Source organism: Centropristis striata, chromosome 15 (assembly GCF_030273125.1).
Source record: "Centropristis striata isolate RG_2023a ecotype Rhode Island chromosome 15, C.striata_1.0, whole genome shotgun sequence".
Lineage (NCBI taxonomy): Eukaryota > Metazoa > Chordata > Actinopteri > Perciformes > Serranidae > Centropristis > Centropristis striata.
The window spans coordinates 6,922,229-6,944,921 of record NC_081531.1 but is presented as its reverse complement, the minus strand read 5'-3'; the positions used below and the strand labels follow the sequence as shown (position 1 = coordinate 6,944,921).

Sequence of the window (22,693 nt, the reverse complement as noted above, 5' to 3'; positions counted from 1 at the left end):
GATGCATTCATGAACAGTGGTTAAAAACACATGCTGCAGCAGTGTGTGTGGTGTTTGCCACGGTGGCCGACAGATCCCGGTAGGTTCCTCTCTGCTGTCGCGGGGACGCGCTCGAGAGCGGCTGGCAGCTTCGTGAACGCGCGCCGTCCTTTTGCATGGATGGGATCAGCAAGAGGGACGCGAATGAAAGGTAACCAGCTTTACAGGCTTTTCCTCCGTCACAGCAGCAGCGAGACGGTGCAGCAGGCTCGTGTATGAGACAGCAGCGAGCATCGATTATTGATTTATATCGGCGTTTAGTTAAACGGAGGCCTGAAGGGCACTCAGACACACGGACCGCCCCATAAATCAGTTCGCCACGAGTCACTTTAAACTGTATTTTGCACCAGTGGAGGCAAGAATTCTCCTCTATTTATCAATGCATTGCTTTCTGTAATGTATGCATTATATCTGTCTCAGGCCTGAGTCTAACTTGTGGTGGCAGAAGTGTTTGCATACAGTCGAGCATGTATATAGGCTACCATCTAATGTTTCTGACTTCTGCCTGGAGAGGATACTTACCGGTCACTTGAGGTCCTCATACTTCCTCCTAACTTTAAACTAAATATTTCTAAAAATAGGCTCCAACATCTGATATATTCAGGGTTGCTGACTTGACTGGTGACCTCCAAACAGCCAATTTAAAGGGGCCACATGTATAAGTGAACTAAGCTGAGCTGCAGGTCCAGAATGTCACTATTATATATATTGAACCTGCACACAAATAAGCTAAAAACACTAAATCTGAAGGAAATTATCTTGCTGCATTTACAGATAATTTCACTTGAGAAGATTTCTTGAATTAAGATTGTTAAATCTAGAAAAAGGCATGTTAACTCTTAAAACAAGATACATTATCTAACGCTTAGTTATTTTATCTTGGTAAGAAACAAATAATTTGCAGTGCATTTATACAGACTATTAGAGCTGTAGTTTTTTATTTATTACAGAGCTTGATGAACATGATCTCAAAAATAGGCTCCAACATCTGATATATTCAGGGTTGCTGACTTGACTGGTGACCTCCAAACAGCCAATTTAAAGGGGCCACATTTACAAGTGAACTAAGCGGAGCTGCAGGTCCAGAATGTCCCTTTAATATATATTGATCCTGCACCAGGACTTGTGACAGTTGAGGGTCTTTGAGGTATTTCAGGTAAACTGACCAACACACATCTGCAGATATTGTTATGAGAAGGAAGTGTGTAGCCAAAAGTTTCTTCATAAAACTTGTCTCCACACACTGCAAAATGCATGAAGCTTACCAAGTATTTTCTTCTTATATATAGCAAAAGTATCTTAATTGTCTTGTTTTGGGTATATTTTACCTACTGACCATAGCTTCATGTACTTATTTTAAGAGCATGTGTCTTTTTGTAACAAAAATGAGTGAATAAACTCTTCACAGGGATTTCAGTCTTGTGTAAAGACTTATTTTTAGGATTGTCATTGTGAGCTTTTTCATGATTTTCAAGCTATTCAACTGTTGAATATGGTGAGTTGTTACCTAAAATATTGGCTCCAATAGAGAGTTTTAGTTGCTAGATGCTATTTCAAAAGCATTTTCTACCCACCAGTATCTACCCACAGATACTGAAATGAGAAAAATGAGCCCTACAGTTGGGCTTTTCAGGCCACAATTGCTTGAAATAAGTATTTTTGGACTTATTTTAAGACATCATTGATTTTCCAGTTTCTAGATATTTTTTACTTACTTAAAGAAGTCTTACTTCTTTAAGCATGCATTTGCTTACTTCTAGTTATTTCAAATTTTTTGTCAGTTGTTTTTTGCAGTGCATTAAATGTTACATACAGTATCAAGTTTCTCTGTCAAACATTATGTCATTATATTATTTTTATGTGTCCATTTAGCCAAGTGTCAACGTGCTAAATATTCTGACATTCTAGAATGAGCAGTAATTACTTCTGTTATTTATAATGTTGTTTTCATTTCCAGGTCGGTGTAAGGTTTCCTTCCTCTGTCCTCGTCCCTACAAGCCTCACAGATAGACACACCGCTCCTCCTGACACTCTGAGGACTCTGAGGTCTCCCTTCCCCTCGTCATCCCTGGAGTTCTGCTGCTTTTTCCTCTTCTTCTTCTCTGTTTTTATCCAACCTGAGAGCAACCATGGGGGCCACAGGATACGGCTACTATCGCACAGCGATCTTCCTGTGCATGTTCATCGGCTACTCGCTGTACTTCTTCAACAGGAAGACCTTCTCCTTCGTCATGCCGTCTGTGATGGAGGAGATCCACCTGGACAAAGATGACTTAGGTGAGGTTCATTTGTTTGGTTAAGCATATCCTTACATCAGGGATGGGCAATTGGAGGCTCGGGGGCCACATACGGCCCACACCCTCACTTGAAGTGGCCCTCAGTACAACTACATGCATTTCAGCATGAAATCTTAAAAGTGCAGTGTAAAAATGCACAAAATTACTTCTTGCAATTAATGTTGGTCTGCTGTTCATGCACTGAAAAAAAAGAAATCACAGTAAGTGGTTATTTTTTATTTGCTTCAAACCTTTTGTATTCCTGTTTATACTGTTATACATGCATTTGAGCATGAAATATGTTAAGTTACTGCACTGTAAACAAATAGACACAAAATAAACAAATACACACAAAATGACCAAAAAAGACACAAAATTAACAAAATGACCAAAAAAAGACACAAAATGACCAAAAAAAGACAAAGACACGCCAAAAAAATCCCCCCAATGTTACATTTTGTATTCCTATTTACACTGTTATACATGCATTTGAGCATGAAATAAGTTAAGTTACTGCACTGTAAACAAATAGACACAATATGACCAAAAAAGACAAAAAAATTACACAAAATGACCAAAAAAGACAAAAAATTACACAAAATGACCAAAAAAAGACACAAAATGACCAAAAAAGACACAAAATTAACAAAAAAAGACACAAAAAGACAAAAACACGCCAAAAAAATCCCCCCAATGTTACCTTTTGTATTCCTATTTATACTGTTATACATGTATTTGAGCATGAAATATGTTAAGTTACTGCACTGTAAACATATTTAAAATTCCAGTTACATCATATCTGATTAAGTGCACGGTCCTATATGTGGCCCTGTGGTCGTGTCCATGAAAAATTGTGGCCCCCTGCAGCATTTAAGTTGCCCATCCCTGGTCTACACATTCATTAGGTCTGTAATGAAGCTATTGTTTGACAAAGACATTGTGCAGTAAATCTTAAATCTGGCTCAGGTCGCTTGCCAAACATGCACAGTGAAGGCATTAGCATGCACTGTGGAAAACTGAACACTGCTTCAGTCTGTTTAAGCTTATTCACCCGCTCTTTGATGTTTTATATTGTGACCTGCACCCAGATCACCCCCACCACCTTCTGTCTGCACATGCACATGAGATGTGTTGGTGTCTAATACAACACTTTGCTATGTGAAGTGTCTGTTTAGTGTTACACCCCGCCTCCTCATGTTTCTCATCACCACACTTGACCTCAATGAATGGTTGCAGCATTTTTTCTAATAGCTCAACAGATGAATAGTCAAGTGTATACGCTGGTTTTTAACCCTCTGGGGTATGATGGTGCCGTCCTGATCAGATCATGTGACGTTTAACAAAAAAACGAGGTCACATGGAGTGCTGCTATCAACTTCACTCCAAAGAACAGACTTGAAACTTTCTCCCAGTTTTTGTTTGACATTCCTAAGTCATGTAAAACCAAAGATATGATTGTTTTATCTTGATAGTACAGAAATATTTGAGCGTTGGTGGAGCTCTCTGTGTAATTTCACACATAGTTTGTTTTGAAGAGTTGCAGCTAACAAGGGGAAAAAAGCCTATAAATAGACATGTTTTCATGGGACTTTTTGGTATATAGTTTTATTATATTTAAATTTTTACCTTTTTATATGTTCATATTTGTATCCTATGTTTACATTTTCAAGTTCCAAAACAGTTCATTGAGCACATTTGTGGTTTTATTGTAGTAAATAGTATAATTTTTCAACTCAATATGTTGATAAAGTAGGTTAAAGTTAAAATGGATACCAAATATGGGTATAGTAAACAATTTTTATGTGGTACATGAAGGGCAGAATCAAAAGTATTCAAAAACGGCCAAAATAGACTCAGACCCCAGAGGGTTGAACTGCCAAAGAAAAAGAGACAAAGAAACAAGACATAAGCTCTGTAAGCTCTTGCTGGCTTGCATGCTGCAAAATTTGATCAGATGCAGTAGGAAATCCTGATAATTTTTACATACTATGCCAAAAAAAACCTCCCAACACATAGTATGTCACATGCAGTATGCCAAAAAATACCAGGATGTCGTACTGCATCTGGTCACATTTTACAGTGTGCTAGCATGCTTTTCTGGTTATTCTGACTCCCAGTCCTCTGGAATGCTGTGTAAATGTAAATGAAAACATAAAATGCATCAAATTCCGAGTGTATATTTACAAAAACAAAAGTTTATCAGTTTGAACATAATATATATACTCTCTTTGTGCCATTTTCAACTAAATATATGTCAAAGTTTAGTTTTTTTATGGGTTAGACGACATCACAACTTTTTTGGAATCAGGGCTGTTCATGAGCCAGTGGGTCAAAGTTCAAGGCGCTATGTTATAATGAAATAGCATTTCCCAATTATATGCATCCTGCATCCTGCATACTGAACACTGCATGCAAAGGTACATACTCTTTAAAGGCAGTACATGCTGAAAGTTAGATTAGACACAGTGGTGCTGTTAGCTAAATGCTAAGGTCGGCGTGCTAACATGCTCATGTTAAAAATGCTAACATGTTGATGTTTAGCAGGTATAATATTTACTACATACATTTTCAAGTTCCAAACAGTTCATTGAGCACATTTTTGGTTTTTATTGTAATAAATTGTATACTTTTTCAACTCAATATGTTGATAAAGTACACTGTAAAAAAAGTTAAACAATAACTACTCAATAAAATTGAGGCAACAGATTGCATGCAATATTATTTATTAATTCTAACTACGTGACAAGTTGAGTTAATAACAACTTAACAGGAAGTGTTAAGTGTCAATTAAAAACAGACTAATTCTATTGTGTTGGATTCATTCAAAATTCTCTTGATTTAGAATTACATACACACAAAGATTATATTTAATATGATCAAAATAAGTAGATTCTTCTTCTTATTATTATTATTATTATCTCATTTTCATATTAAAGTTACTTGAACACCTGCCTCAAAATAAAGGACACATTTATATTTAATACATTTTATCAAATATATTAAGTAAAATGAAATGACTACAGAATAATGTATTACAGTGTAGGTTAAAGTTAAAATGGATACCAAATATGGGTATAGTAAACATTTTTTATGTGGTACATGAAGGGCAAAATCAAAAGTATTCAAAAATGGGCTCAGAGCCCAGAGGGTTAAGATAAGGCAGGGGTGTCAAACTCTGTTTGGCCCCCAGTGTAATTTTAGTTGGCCCGTGAGGCAATACCAAATTATTATATTATTATTGTAAATTAATGACATTGATGTGTTTTTTATTTGAAATTTGATTTTGCATGTCTGCACTATTTAGTTATATATTGTATGTTTATAAGCGTTGCTGGTTCCATATTTAAAGTTAAAGCAAAACATTTTTGTTTGGTATATGTTTGGTATATACAGTACAGGCCAAAAGTTTGGACACACCTTCTCATTCAATGTTTTTCCTTTATTTTCATGACTATTGACATTGTAAATTCATCAAAACTATTAATGAACACATGTGGAATTATGTACTTAACAAAAAAGTGTGAAATAACTGAAAACATGTCTTATATTCTAGTAAGCAAAGGGTGGTTACTTTGAGGAATCTAAAATACAAGACATGTTTTCAGTTATTTCACACTTTTTTTGTTAAGTACATAATTCCATATGTGTTCATTCATAGTTTTGATGCCTTCAGTGAGAATCTACAATGTCAATAGTCATGAAAATAAAGAAAACGCATTGAATGAGAAGGTGTGTCCAAACTTTTGGCCTGTACTGTATTAAAAAGTTTATTTGTTCAATGTTGGCCCGCAATTTTATTCAAGTTTTAAATTTTGGCCCATTGTGTATTTGAGTTTGACACCCCTGAGATAAGGTATTGATACTTTTGAAAATTAGTATCGTATCCGGATACTTTTTTGAGTATCGATACTTTTGACAACCCTACATTCTATATATTTGCTTTAATAGTGACTTCATGGTGTCGTTGCAGGTCTGATCACCAGCAGCCAGACTATGGCTTACGCCATCAGTAAGTTTATCAGCGGGGTTCTGTCGGATCAGATCAGCGCCCGCTGGCTCTTCTCCATCGGCCTGTTCGTGGTGGGGGGCATCAACGTGGCGTTCTCCTGGTCCTCCACGGTCCCCATGTTCTCCCTGCTCTGGTTCATCAACGGCCTGGGACAGGGTTGTGGCTGGCCGCCGTGTGGGAAAGTGCTGCGCAAGGTAACACCGTCCTGTCTGCCACCTCATGCAGGGTAACGTTCAGAGCTGGTGGGAGTCCCGCTCTCAGCACGCAGGCCGCTCGTGACGGGATTATTCTGGGCAGCCAGTGAAAGGGTGTAACCTCGGAGCGGGGCCACCTGCTGGGAGACATTTCTGTTTTTTTCCTCTGGACTGTGAGAGACGAGATGACCCGATCCTGTTTGGAGGAATCCTGTTTCTCTCTGTCACACCAACTGTAAAAACCAACTGACAAAAAATAAGAAATACATAACTAGGATTAAGCAAATACATGCTCGAAACAAGTAAAATTATCTGCCAGTGCAGAAAGTAAATTTTTCTTTGTAAGAATTATTGAAATAAGTAAAAAATATCTAGGCGCTGGAAAAACCAATGATGTCTTTTCAAAATATTTTTTATTGAAAAATACAATAAGGAAATTCCAATTACAGGAATAAAATTATCCTTTTCTTATTTTTTTATACATATTTTTTAATTTTTTAATGTTGTTTGCACTTAAAAAAAAGTCATACAATCATAAAGAAAGAACAGTACAAGAAACGGTTAAAAAAATGCAGGAAAGATAAAAAAGCCCAAAGGGCCTCCCTCTTAAACCTATAAATAACTATACTATATATATATATATATATATATATATATATATATATAAATTACATATACATATATACATATATGTACATGTAAACATATACACATACACAAACGAAAATGAACAAAAACACACTGATAAAATTGTTGAGGAAAAATAATTAAATTAAATTAAATTACAGAGTGCAGTGTAACCCCCCCCCCCCCCCCCCACCCCCACCCCAAACAAAAAAAACACACACAAAATAACAACAACACACCAATGATGTCTTGAAATAAATCCAAATATACTTATTTTTGACCAATTGTGGCTTGAATAGCCCGACTGTAGTGACATTAAAATAAGCCAGAAATACTTGAAACAAGCACGTTTTGGTGGTAGAAAATACTTTTGAAATAACATTCAAACTAAATGCAACTTAAAACTCTCAATTGGAGCCAATATTTTAGGTAAAAACTCACCATATTCAACAGTTGAACAGCTTGAAAAGCATGAAAAAGCTCACAATGACAATCCTAAAAACAAGTCTTTAAACAATAAGATAATTAAATAAGCATATAAAGCTATGGTCAGTAGGTAAATTATACTCAAAACAATATAATTAAGATACTATTGCTAGATATAAGAAGAAAATACTTGGTAGGCTTCATGTTTTTTGCAGTGCAGTGGTGACCTTTGGGCCAGAAGCAGCACGGCCTGGTTTGAGGAGTCCAAACTAGTGATACTGGCAGTGGTGGTAGTTTGAATTGGCATTTGGATCACAGCTGTCTGCTGAATGTTTTGCTTTACAAGCAGGACTTGGAAGGCACATTTCCTTTAGCTAACACGTTCTGCTTTCTATGCTCAAAGACTACTTGAGGCTTGTGAGAAGCTGCCTTAAAAGTAGCAAAGTGTTCCAAAGGTGGGGAATAAATAGGCTTTGGCATGTGTTGAGCGCACTGAAGGGGATCAGATTACAGGGGAAAGTATTTATAGGAAATCCTCAGTAGATCTTGCCAAAAGTAAAACAATGTTGACCAAAGATGTTTTCCTTGTCTTGAGAGTGTTTAAAGGTCCTCTATTAGAAAAAGCTGTTTTTACAAGCCTTTTTTTGATTATAAAAACAGGTCTAGCTGCCATATAAATACTGTCAAAGTATCAAAATGCTAAGTCCACAGAGAAATGCACACAGCCCATATTCAGAAGCTGTGACTTTAAACCATCAGGACTTCTGTAAGATAAACTACTACACTATATATAGATCAGGCGGCAACCTCCGGGTCTGAGCAGGGAGGCAAACCAGGAAGTCCTTTAAGCTGCATTCTACTGAAAATTCCAGCAGGGGGCACTAAGTTTAGCTGCAAAAGCATTTCTGTCCATTCATTTCAATGCAAAATGAGAAAACCTCACTTGGTGTATTACCTCATAATGTTTTTTAGGACAACACTATGTTCTCAATCACTAGTAAAAAAACTTCACAAAAAATTCGATGTTAATAGTTCTAATAATGGCCCCATTTAGAAGGAAATAGAAGATAAAGAATTGTCTGATTTGGGGCGTGGCTACCTTTGATTGACAGGTGGCTAACAAGGCGAGCCGTCATCAGGAGAGAAGCAGAACAATGTGTATCCATGGCAACGTGTCAATAAAGTTATATATAATGTTATATAGATATAAAAAAGGACGTTTAGCGGTTTGGTCTCATAACTTTGACCCTTTCACTGTATTTTCACTTAATGACAGTTTATTTGAACGTTTTGTTCACTAAAAATGTCTTGTTCAGCGGTTGGTTGGACTAACTAACAGATGTACATTTGGTTTGTAAATAATGCAGGTTAAGGATCTTCCACATTAGCTTCACTTTTCAGGTCTAGAACTTGCTGCTTTTGACCAATCAGAGCAGACTGGGCTTTTTGAGGAGGGGGGTCTTAAAGGTACAGGCGCTAAAATGAGGGTGTTTCAGACAAAGGTTGAGTCCAGGTATTCTATATGATTTTTTTAATAGCATAAAGCATGTAAACATCATCTAAACAACAGCTCCATGTGTTATCAGTCTGCTCCAGCTCTGTAGCTCCTGTTCCACAGCTGAGTTAACGTCCACACACTGAATCAACATGGTGCTGAATCAGCCTGTGGACTGCCTTAAGTGTTTGCCCAGTGGATTCTCAAGTTACTGGTTACTCTGTTGGGTGTGCTGGGTAAGGAATGCTTATAGTGGCATTACATCATGAAGGGTGTGTGGCTCTGATGGCATTCTTCAGCAGCAGTAAAATTTAAAAAAAGGATCTGAAAAGTGTTGTACTGTGGAAAAAGAAAAGTGCTCTACAGTCATGGGGAAAAAAATTAGACCACTGTTTTCTTCAATTTCTTGTTTATTTTAATGGCTGGTACAACTAAAGGTACATTTGTTTGGACAAATATAATGATAACAGCAAAGATATCACATAAGAGTTTAATTTCAGAGCTGATATCTAGACATTTTCCATGGTTTTCTTAATAATAACCAAAATCATTATGAATAAAACGAAGAAAAAATGTCTAGATATCAGCTCTTAAATTAAAGTCTTATCAGCTATTTTTGTTCTTATCATTATATTTGTCCAAACAAATGCACATTTAGTTGTACCAGGCATTAAATGAACAAGAATTCAAGGAGAAAACAAGGGTGGTCTAATCATTTTTTCCATGACTATAAATGCATTGTTAATTATAAGGACAAATTTCTGCAAACTTTCTGCTTTAAAAGATAATTAAATTATGTGGATACTAGGACCTGTGCTGATTGAGGAAGGTATAGAGCATGGGTCTCAAACTCGCGGCCCGCGGGCCAATTGCAGCCTTCGTGACGATATTTTGTGGCCCCCACCTTGATATGAAAGTTTACAAATGTCGTGTGTGGAAGGTCCCTTTAATTACTTTTTTTGGGTAATTTTGTGTCTTTTTTAAATAATTTTGTGTCTTTTTAAAAAAATAATTGTGTGTTATTTTTGCTAATTCTGTGTCTTTTTTGGTCATTTTGTGTCTTTTTTTAAATAATTTTGTGTCATTTTTGGTAACGGCTTTTTTCCATCTTTAGTCCCTTTGGCAGGTTGATGTCAATACCATAAACATAACAATAAAATCAATAAAACAACAGTAACAACAAGTAGAACAGTTGGCCTTCATGGCCAGAATGAGCAGGAGGAATAATTACCGAGAGAGAAAACACAATAGAACAGAAAATAAAAATAAAAGCAAGAAAAATGAAAAGTATAGTGGCTGATGGAACATACAGGCCAAGGGTCAGGGCTCATATTTCACTAGTGTTAAAGGCTGAATTTACATATCAAAGAGCTGATTAACCCATTTAAGCCGGGAAAGCGGATACGTCGTTTTGTAGTATTTTATTATTTTGTCGTTTTTTCCACCTATTTTCGGTCTCTTGGCCAGTGAAATGCATCAGAATACATGTGGGAGTGTCGCAATGCAACACCTTGATTTAAAAAAAAAAAAAAAAAAAAAAAAAAAAAAAAGTTTATTGAAGGTTTTGACAAATAAACTCAACTTCTTATAAAAGCCACATGTATAAGCTCCCAAATATAGGTTTTCCAGGCATTTTTCCAGGCATTTTAGGCCTAAATGGGTTAAAGTGCAGTTTATTCTCTGTCTGCATCGTTGAATTTTATAATATTGAATTTCTTTTCTCCCGTCTGTTCCCCATCAGTGGTTTGAGCCGTCCCAGTTTGGAACATGGTGGTCTGTGCTGTCCTGCAGCATGAACCTGGCTGGGAGTCTGGGGCCCATCCTGGTGACGGTGCTGCTGCAGTACTACGACTGGAGGACCATCCTCACCATGTCCGGCATCTTCTGCGCTTCCTTCTCATTCGTTTGTGTGGTGTTTGTGAAGAACGAGCCCAAGGATGTGGGCCTGCCCAGCATCGAGCCGGCAGCCAAGAAAGGAGCTAAGGGAGGTGAGTAAAGAGAGGAGGAGGTGAGTAAAGAGAGGAGGTGGTGAGTAAAGAGAGGAGGTGGTGAGTAGAGAGAGGAGGTGGTGAGTAGAGAGAGGAGGTGGTGAGTAAAGAGAGGAGGTGGTGAGTAAAGAGAGGAGGTGGTGAGCAGGGTTACAGTTGGTAGAGAGGCTCCACTTCCTGTCTAGCTCAACTTTCCTCAGAGCACATGGTGAGTCACGTGGTGCCGTTAGTTCCCTTTTGGTTATAACGTCCCAACAATTCGTCTGCCCCGACACACACACTTGTGATCTTTGATTAACCCTTTGATGCACAACATGGTCTAAATCAGGGGTGTCAAACTCAAATACACAATGGGCCAAAATTTAAAACTTGAATAAAATCACGGGCCAACATTGAACAAATAAACCTTTTAATATATACCAAACATGTTTTGCTTTAACATTAAATATGGAACCAGCAACGCTTATAAACATACAATATATAACTAAATAGTGCAGACATGCAAAATCAAATTTCAAATAAAAAACACATCAATGTCATTAATTTATAAAATAAAAATCGTATGCCTCTTTTCTATTTGCATCCTTCTGATTTAAATATCAAAATAAAGTTTTTCAACAGGTTAATACATTTAAAAATAAAATAACAATAATAAATCTAGTATAAGCGGTAAATGCGCCATATAGCTTTTATAGTACAATAATAATATAATAATTTGCTATTGCCTCGCGGGCCAAATAAAATTACACTGCGGGCCAAATTTGCCAGAGTTTGACATCCCTGGTCTAAAGTGACCCGACTGAGTTTTATATTCTATATCTTTGTAATAAATTAATTTCATCATTCAGAATTGCAGGTTTTCCTCAATTAACTTGATTTTAATCATCATATGTCCTAATTTTTTGTTTTAATTTCTTCTTTTTGAATAAAACCCCTTTTTTTTTTTATCACTACGCTTCTAATGCACGGTAATTAATCTAATGCAAGGTCATTTTTGACCCATGTGTGAAAACTTGATGTAATAATAGAAAAACTATTTTTCTTCATAAAGTATGAAAGGAAAAATGGATATATGATCTGTTGTAATAAAAAAAAAAGATATTCAAACACACATCATTTCACTTTTTGACCCATGTTGTGCATTAGAAGGTGTTTATATGTTGTGCATCAAAGGGTTAATGAGGACATCTGATGGCTCGCACTAGAACAAATACAGGCACAAGTGCTTGAGTATTGAGTATCAAGTGTTTTTAATTTAATCAACAAATAAGTAGGACTGATACTGCAGTACAGATACAATCAGATGAGAGAGAAAAACAAACATTCAGGAGCTGGGAGGAGTAGACTCATACAATCAGTGAAACAATTCAATCAAGTTATCTAGACGCAGGTTGGCCTTTTATACTGCCCTACAAAGTCTAACTGCAGTAACTACGCAAAAGGTAAAACTGAAAAAAAATGCTTTAAATATACAAGAGAAGACTGGGCCTATTCTCCCAAAAAGTAACCATGATGACTGTGTAACCACCTGAGTCAAAAGGATTAACAAATGAACGCACTCTGTTGTAGACCATTTGATTTGTTTAATTCACAGTCAAACTGTGGCTATTTTTAGGAGTGATAAAATACCACAGCACCACATGTTTTTATTTTCAGATGTAAAAATCACAAAAGCTCACCAGATGAAGTTCATAGTTTGGTTAGTTAATGTCAAGCTACTGGTAGAAATTGTGAAATTGAGGGAATCAGAATTTTAAATTATGAATATAGTGGAAAAAAAATGTCTAAATCACAACTGTGCACTGAGATCAGTCACTGCCATTTCTTCCATTAATACAGACATTTATTTTGTGTGCAGAATTCTCAAGTTATTGGTAAATGTTACGACCTTAGTGTCTGGGTGTCACAGGAAGTAACATACTTAGTAAACCCAAAACTATGCAGAAAAATGGCTATTGGGACTCTATGTTGAACAATTATCATATTTATTTACAGGCAAAGGAATAAACAGAGATAAGCCAACTGAGTAACACAGAAAAGGGAAGCAGCTAAATCTTCAGGGTCTTCAAAGCCAAAATAACAAAGTCAATCCCTATCTGGAAAATAAGATTCAGCTAAACCTACCAAACAAAACAGACAATGCTAAGCTCCCTAAATAAGCAAAAAAGAGGAGAAAAAATTCACTGGGAAAAAAATAAATGAAAACAAAATATAAAAGCTGTAAGAAGACAACATTGTAGTTACTGCACTCTGTTTCTGCATTACTATTAGAACCTTTTACAGCAAAACCAGAGTGCAGTAACTACATTTTTGGGGTCAAAGGTCAAATAAATCATCATGATTTTGAGCATAAAAATTACATCTTCAACACATGTAGAAATAAGTGTCATATCACTTATCTACATATAACCCATTTGGCTGGCCAATTAAAAAACCTTAAAAAACTTAAAAGCAGTTTTTCTCAGTTTTACCTTTTGCGTAGTTACTGCAGTTAGACTTTGGAGGACAGAATACATAAGACTTGTATTTGAGCACCTCTGTTCAAGAGTATGCCACCTCTGCATGTTCCTGAACACATCATAACTATCAGTTTTCAGTCTGTTGCCAGCAGAAGGTGGCTGTGTGGGCGGTTCGAGTTTTAACAGATCTGTGTGACCGGTGTCTCAGACTGGATCTTTTATAACTGTTGAATAGTCAGATAGCCACATTAGCATATACCTCCAGGACACCATCTATATATATAATACTGATTTACATGGGACTTGGCTGCACCAATTGATTAGCATGCTCTATAGAATAAGTCATTCAAATAGTTTTATAACTCATAGATTCTACTGCACTGTCTGTACACTGTGCTATACATGTTTACATATTATATATTATGTTATGTATGTATAGACACACAAGATATTATATAATATCTGGAAAATATAATATATACATATAAATACTTGACTATATACTAAGCCAGGGATGGGCAACTGGAGGCCCGGGGGCCACATACGGCCCGCACCCTCACTTGAAGTGGCCCTCAGTACAACTACATGCATTTGAGCATTAAATCTTAAAAGTGCAATATAAAAATGCGCAAAATTACTTCTTGCAATTAATGTTGGTCTGCTGTTCTTGCACTGAAAAAAAAAGAAATCACAGTAAGTGGTTATTTTTTATTTGCTTCAAACCTTTTGTATTCCTATTTATACTGTTCTACATGCATTTGAGCATGAAATATGTTAAGTTACTGCACTGTAAACATATTTAAAATAGCAGTTTCATCATATCTGGTTAAGTGCACGCTCCTATATGTGGCCCTGTGGTAGTGTCCATGAAAAATTGTGGCCCCCTCCAGCATTTAAGTTGCCCATCTCTGTACTAAGCCTTTTATTAGCCTAGTTAGTTAATTTGAGCATGTAACCGATCTCCCGTTTTGTCCTTGAACTCCTCAGGCAGCAGTGGGAGCACCCTGAGTGAGTTCCTGCTCTCCCCCTTCCTGTGGGTGCTGTCTCTGGGCTACTTGGTGGTGTTCGGGGTGAAGACGGCTGCCACCGACTGGGGACAGCTGTTCCTCATGCAGGAGAAAGGCCAGACTGTTCTCATGGGTATGCACTCGAATTGTCCATCACTTCTCACAGATGTTTTTTCAAACTTCTAGCACTTCTCACTGGTCATTGGTGCTGTGTTGTCCACAGGCAGTACCTACATGAGTGCCTTGGAGGTGGGAGGTTTCGTGGGCAGCCTCGCATCAGGCTTCATCTCTGACAGAGCCGTAGCTCGGGTGAGTAACAGGCAGGGAGATTAGACAAAAATGACTGGATTATTGAGGAGGGTTCAGTGTTAAAAATCTTTTTTTATTTTTTTATTTCCTCCAGCAAGGCTTGGGCACCCACGGGAACCCTCGCCATGGCCTGCTCATTGTCATGATGGCCGGTATGTACGTGTCCATGTACCTCTTCAGAGTCACCATCACACCCGAAATCCCAGAGGTAATGGCAACTGAAAAGTCCCATATTGTTAAAAGAAAAGTAAGCGGCTGTAGCTCAGTTGGTAGAACGGTCATCTTCTGATTGGATGGTTGGTAGTTCAATCCCTGACCATGGCAGCCTACATGTCGAAGTATCCTTGAGCAAGATACTGAACCCCAAATTGCTCCCGATGCTGCGTTCATCGGTGTGTGAATGAATTCCCAATGGTGGCAGGTGGCACCAGTGTGCCACCAGTATGAATGTGTGTGTGAACGGGTGAATGAACGTAGTGTGTAGTGTAAAGCGCTTTGGATGAAAGCGCTATATAACTGCACTCCATTTACCATAATCAGAATCAGAATCACCTTAATTCAAGTCATTGCACAGAGTACAACAAAATTAGCCATCAACCCGTCCAAACATATAGTTAAAACACACATACAATATGACAGAGGTGGACAGGACAGGGAGACAGGGATGAAAGAAAAAGAAAGACAGCAAAACGTGAGGAGAGGAAAGGAGGAAAAACCAATGAAGAAAACTTTGGCAACATAAGCACATACACAATACACTTCACAACATGAACAGACTTATGACATGTCACAGGGGAGGAGAAAGCTACATAGTCAAGCAGCCATCCGGTCCTGCAGTTATTACAGCAATGTTTGCATATCTGTGTATATGTGGGAGTTTGAGTGTGTAAGCCTGAGACCCGCCTTGCCCAGTACCTAATCAGTCCCCGTCTCAGCTCACTGGAATGTCAAAAAAGCGATAACATAGCGGTTGCTATGGAGACAACCTTGCTTAGGCCCCAGACAGCAGCAGACAGTCAACAGGTGTCTGTAGGAGGTTGAGGGGGGCAGGGGAAGTAGAGTTTGCTGCAGTGCTCATCCAGGGGAATTTAATTTTTAAATGTATTTTTATGATTATCAAAGGGGTTTATGTGCCATATAAATACTGTAAAAGTATTAAAACACTCAATCCACGGAGAAAGTTGCGATGTCACAGCTATACTATACAGGTGCATCTCAATAAATTAGAATATGATAGAAAAGTTTATTTATGTCAGTAATTCAATTCAAAAAGTGGAAATAACACATTATATAGATCCATTACACACAGAATGAAGCATTTCACGTCCTTATTTAATTTCTTCTAATTATAATGATTATGACTTACATTTAATGAAGACCTACAATTCAGTGTCAAAAGACCAATTTTAAAAAGTATTTTTTATATGGAAATGTTGGCCTCTGAAAAGTATGTCCATCTATAATGACTCAATACTCAGAGTGTGTGTGAGGCTTCTCTCATTGACATGCATGCACATGAATCATGGTCACATGCATGTGGCTTCTCTATTTCTACTGTAGCAGTCAGGTTGGGTTCCACAAGGGTGCAAAAGCATGCATAACATCCTCTGTTGAATATTTTGCACCCTCTTCTGAAATTTGAATAATAAATGCCAAGGGCAAGGCGGTAGGTCTCGGGCCCACGGACCGTGTGGGCGTCACAATGAACACCTTCTATTTTGGTTCACGTATGTGCAGCACAACAGTGTGTAAAAGGGCTGGGGGAAGGTGAGCATAGCTCAGCAGGTGTGGTGATTTTATTAAAAACTCAGCCAGTCACATCACTGCTCTCACAGCTCTGAATCACTGTTAAACGTGATAACGACACTTTACAAATGTAGAGCTTTTCCTCAGGAAACGTCTGGATGGTTACAACATGAATACCACAAATCGGCAGCTAAATACAGATGCAGTGTGATTTTCCATTAGGTAGTAATTACAAACTGAAATAAATAAAAATAAAGAATTGATCATTGAAACCATCAATATGATTAGATTGCACTATTTTTTAGCAGTACGTGTAATGCATCTCAAGTCGTACATTAACTCTTGTGCACCCCTAGGTACATTTTTTTGCACATTTCAATTTGAAATACTCAATAACTTTGCTAATGCTAGTGGGACAAAATTTTGCAGGACATATTTTGCACCATTGACTCCCATTCAAACTTTTGTTTCTAGTCTAATTTGAGCATAAAATTATGTTTTACAAATGAATACCTTTTCAATCTAAGCTTTTGGCTTGAAAACATTTTTTTTTTTCAATTATCCATCATTTGACGTCATTTTCCACTATATGGCTGAGGGCTCCATTATGTGCTGTTTCAATGAGGCTTTGTCCTGTTGCATTTCTGACTATTGCTTGGCAACAGAATACATGATTACAACTAAAATGGTCTGGATGTGTTGGTATTGATGTATAGAAGTATGGTATGAATGTGTGTATTGAGAAAACCACCAATATGATTAGATTGCACTATTTTTTAGAAGTAAGTGTAATGCATCTCAACTCGTACATTAACTCTTGTGCACCCCTAGGTACATTTTTTGCACATTTCTATTTTAAATACTCAATAATTTTGCCTGTGTTAATGCTAGTGGGACACAATTTTGCAAGGATATCAGTTTGCTATCAACTTTTAAAATTTCGACCTTGGATCAATTGATAGCGATATTTCACTGTGTAAAATAAATAGTTCCTTTGAGTACCCTTAGGACATTTTTTGCACCATTGACTCCCATTCAAACATACATTTTTGCTCCTAGTCTAATTTGAGCATACAATTATGTTTTACAAATGAATACCTTTTCAATCTAAGCTTTTGGCTTGGAAACATTTTTTCTTTCAATTATCCATCATATGACGTCATTTTCCACTATATGTCTGAGGGCTCCATTATATGCTGTTTCAATGAGGCTTTGTCCTGTTGAATATCTGACTATTGCTTGGCAACAGAATACATGATTACAACTAAAATGGTCTGGATGATGGTATTGATGTATAGAAGTATGGTATGAATGTGTGTATTGAGAAAAATATTTGTGTGTGTGTGTTCTTGTACTTCCTACATAGTGAGGACCAGAACACATTTTTTAACCAACTGAGTGAGGACATTTTTGCAAAGTGAGGACATTTCGGCCGGTCCTCACTTCTTTAAAGGCTCTTTTGAGAGTTCAGACTTTGTTTAAGGTTATATTAGGTTTTAGGAGAGTTTAAAAAAAAAAAAGATAACTAACTGAAACTGTATTGTGTAGTTACAAAACTAACTAAAAATAGCTAAAATTATAGGGAAAATGTCCTTCGTTTTCGTCTTTGTCAACTTTTTTCATACATAATGTGTTTGTTTCCAGGGAAACAGTCTTTTTTGCTCATCACATTTTCCACATCTCCGTCCCAATAAAATTATTTAAGAAATGCATGTAAATTTTATAGTTATGATCAGGACTGAAGTTGGTCAAAAGAATTAATGCATTGAAAGTGAAAAAAAAAATTCATATATAATATTTTTGTAGCACTTTTTAAGAAGTGAACATTATTTTGCACCAAGGGTACTTACATTAGCATTTTCTAAAGAGGTGCACAAGGGTTAAAGCATGCAGACATGTTCAAGTGGAAATCCAAAGTATAGAACTATAGAGAATAGGTATACAAGTAAAATATTAATGATTTGTCCTCTTTCATTTCTAAAATACTTTAAGTGAACGTGAATAGGTATCATAACTAGAGTTTATTTTCTTCACTCAGGAGGCTCCTCTTTGGGTCCAAGTCATTCATCCTGTCTCTGTCCTTATTGGTGTATCAGAAAAGGAGGTAAGTTAAAATGTTATGGTGTTCATGGGTATTAAAATGTCCTTTATTGAATCTTTGGAAAGCTTTTGAGAACACAGAGTTCCACGTTTCCTCCTTGTCGTACACAGATCTGGATCCTGTTCCTCGGTGCTATGTTTGGATTTTCTTCTTACGGACCAATTGCCTTGTTTGGGGTGATAGCCAGTGAAAGTGCTCCTTCAAATTTCTGTGGAACCTCTCATGCTGTTGTAGCTCTGATGGCAAACGGTAAGAGCAGATCCACAAGACCAGCAGAAACATGCATATATGAAGAAAAAAAACAATTAACCCTAAAAAAAACTCTAACAAAAGGTTTCTCAGCTGTTTTTGTAGTATTAGATGTACTTATTAACATACTTAAAGTTTACCAAAATCTGACCACTAGAAAGGTGTCATTTTCAAGATGGCGTCCAAGAAGCCACCAGCACTAGGCAACGCAATATGAAAAAGGAGAAATATGCAATATTGCATTACTTAAAGGACATTTTACTTATTTTTTGCATAGATATGCTTGTAACTAATTGCTTTAATATTTCAATATGATGATTCTTCAATATTTGTACTTGTAATCACTTATCTATCATGCAAATATGCTAATTAAAACTGTAAATGTATATAACTGTTAAATGTATCAGGCTCCAGCATTTCTGGTCTAGGAGGAACATAAAAGGCGTAATTAGGGCTGTTTCCACTACAGCCCAATACCCGGAATGAGTTGGGTTTCACTCTCCAAAACGCCCCTAATATGAATGTGAGTTGCTCTAGCGGTCTTTTGACTGGACTTTTTTAGTCCCTGTCGAGGAGCAGGTCTGTTTTTCTCCCCTGAAAAAGCCTGGTTGCTGATTGGATAGAACGCTAAGCAGGATGTGACGTAGTACTCGACGTCACAACAACACACGCCATTTGTAAAAGCCGGCGAAACAGTGTTGCCAACTTAGTAACTTTGCCACAGAGCCGGAGGGGATGTTAACCCCTTAGCGTCCAGTCTACAAATTGCTAACAGGCTAACAGTTATCTCTGTAGCAGTACAGTGTGTATGTGCTAACAGGCAAACAGTTAGCTCTGTAGCAGTACAGTGTGTATGTGCTGCTGCTGCAGGAGGTGTTCACTTAGTGATCTTTGTTTGTTTACAACAAGCACCGGACACTCTGTGCACAGTTAGTGATGCCGGTTAATTCACAATCACGATGTTTATGATCAGCGAAGACGCTGTGCATAATTAGCCATGCTGCTTTGTTTATGATCAGCTGCTGACATGCACAGTTAGCAACGGCGGCCACAGTTGCGTTTCCCGTGTTTAATTTGTTTACGCGACGACTGAAAACCATACGTCACCTCCAGAGTCTCATAAATCCCTCCGGGGGCTTTTTTGTCATGGAGACATGCAGAGTGAGCGCACATTTGAGAGGGCGTGGCCTGACACTTTCCTGGTGGCCACTCTTCCCTCTAAAGGAAACACGGCTATAGTCATTTTAAAGACATGGCGGCCACCATTTTGAAAATTGGGCATTTCTTGGAGTAAAAAATTGGTCAACTTTTAGTATGCTTTTAAGTACATCTGATACTACTATAAACCACTGAGAAACATTTTGTTATAATTTTTTTTAGGGTTAAACCATATATGCACCTGACTAATGACTGAACAAGCTTTCTTTTTGTTGCAGTGGGGGCTTTTATGGCGGGTCTTCCCTTCAGCACTATTGCCAAACAGCACAGCTGGGACATGGCGTTCTGGGTAGCTGAGGTGGTAATGGGCATCACCACCGTTGCATTCTTCCTGGTACGCAACATGCGCACCAAAATGGGACGGATCGCAGAGAAAATGGACTAATGCATCTTCTCGACATGAGCCAACTGATCTCCTGGCTCCTTATACAGAATACTGCACACTAGTGCAACGCCAATATGACCAAACATTACCACTGTCACAAATCTTTTTTTGACTAATCAGATTAATATAGATGCTCAGGGTGAGTCATGATTCATGAACACGTTTGATTCACAATCGGGAACTTTTCTCACGCACACTTAAGATTTTTCCTTATATTCAACCACACAAACATGAATAATTGTTTATTGCACGCTTACATTTGAATGCTTCCATTTAAAGGGATAGTGTGGATTTATTGAAGTGGCGTTCTACGAGATGCTTATCCATAGTCGGTGTATTATCTCCAGTAGCTGGAGGTCAGTTTGGAGAAACAGGTCGTAGGACAAGTACAGAAGCAAAGCAATGTATTGCTGTGAATGGGGGCAGCAGCAAAATGTATTTTAGCCACCTAAAAAAATCGATATCAGTTTAAGCGTATGCTATATTCTGAATCATTTTACCACTTTACATTGCCCTCAGAAAGCCCTGCACACATTTACACAGGGGGAAGTGAAACTGTTATCTATAAACTTGTTAAAGCCACTAGACTCTATTGACTCTATTACTAAAAATAGTAATTTCTACATAGCAGTAAACATGAGTTTCTGGTTTAGGACAGCCTTGGTTGTTTTTGTGTGTCCTTTAAAACACCAAAATCAAACAGTAACACAAATAAACTAACAGATTGTGGAAGCGGTTGACTAGCAACTCCAGTGTTCTGCAAGTTAAAATGAATGGAGTCTGGTGGACTTGACAAGAGAATAAATAACTGTGTCCGTTTCCTCTCTGTGATCTTAAACGAGGCTGGCTAACAGCAAGGTAAAGCAGTGAAAATATTCTAAATAAATATACTCTTGTCTGCTTCTGCAAACTGGGGACGTTATGACCCCCCTCCACTGTATGTATGTAATACACTGACTCTGGATTATTATACAACCCCACTTCAATAAGTCCAAACTATTCCTTTAACCCTAAGGTCTTTTTATGTAGATACATTTATGACAGCTATATACAGGTACATCTCAACAAATCAGAATATTGTGAAAAAGTTATTTTTTTTGTCAATTATTTCAGAAAGTGAAACTCATATATAATATGAAATATTTCATTTTGATGATTATGGCAGAGAGATAATGAAAACACAAAACTCAGCTTATCTCTAAACCAGAATCATCAAAATTACAAGAAATACAGGCTTGAAATATTTCCCTCTATGCGTAATGAATCTATATAATGTATGAGTTTCACTTTCTGAAAAAAAAATTGAACTTTTTCATGATATTCTAACTTTTTGATATGTACCTGTACTAAAAAGAACATGGACATGACAATATGTGAAGGTTTGAGTGGATTTAGTTGAGATAAAATAGATGCTCATTGCATACTTTGCCTTCAGTGGAGGTCAGTTCTATTTAACTTATTGAATGTTTACTGATGGGCCTGTATATTCTAGACATATGTGTCTAGGTATTTGCACAAATGTGGTAGCATGTAACATGGTCATTTTACTAATACCTCACGTATTTGTAAAAAAAAAAATGCAATAGGCTCATTATTTCACTGAAATGAAGTAATTGTAGAGCATGTTATTTTTATACACAGTTACATGATACAGAATGACTTCTTAGACCATGTCAGCTTTTGTGCTTTATCAGTCGTGTTTTTAAGGATCTATTACATCAAACCAGGTGATTTGTCACTGCCACTGTGTTACAGAGGTTACAAGACTAGATTGTATACTTTCTCATCTCAAATCTGAGATTTCTCAGCTCCAAATCCTGGGGTTGTACAATCAACTTGAAGAGTTAAAGACATCTAATAAATGTGAACTTTACTTTGTTTGATTCTTTTTGTCTGTAAACTGGTAACTTATTACCTGCAGTCTTATTGTGAGATTTTGTCTCTTGCATAAGTTAAGTCTACCTTAAAATGCACTTGCACTAAATATGCATAAACCTCCATAAAGCTGGAAGGAGAATGCCTGCTTATGATCGGTGCACATCATGTTTTTACTCTTTTAACAATACTCCACATACATATTGTAAAAGGAAATATTTCCATAGGAGTAAAGCAGTTCTGGTGTTGTATAAATGCACCAAAATGCTCAATCCACAGAGAAATACACA

General features: G+C 37.2%; 1 protein-coding gene across 1 annotated transcript; it reads left to right on the top strand.

Annotated features, from left to right (window-relative positions):
* The first annotated feature begins 66 nt into the window (after positions 1 to 66).
* Positions 67 to 21,610, top strand: slc37a4b (solute carrier family 37 member 4b). The gene is made up of 11 exons (XM_059352356.1): positions 67 to 190; positions 1,997 to 2,316; positions 6,286 to 6,518; positions 10,808 to 11,054; positions 11,123 to 11,134; positions 14,501 to 14,653; positions 14,744 to 14,829; positions 14,924 to 15,037; positions 18,614 to 18,679; positions 18,787 to 18,925; positions 20,362 to 21,610. Exons 2-11 carry the CDS (start codon positions 2,169 to 2,171, stop codon positions 20,526 to 20,528), a joined length of 1,365 nt encoding a protein of 454 aa, XP_059208339.1. The 5' UTR covers positions 67 to 190; positions 1,997 to 2,168; the 3' UTR covers positions 20,529 to 21,610.
* Positions 21,611 to 22,693: the final 1,083 nt, after the last annotated feature.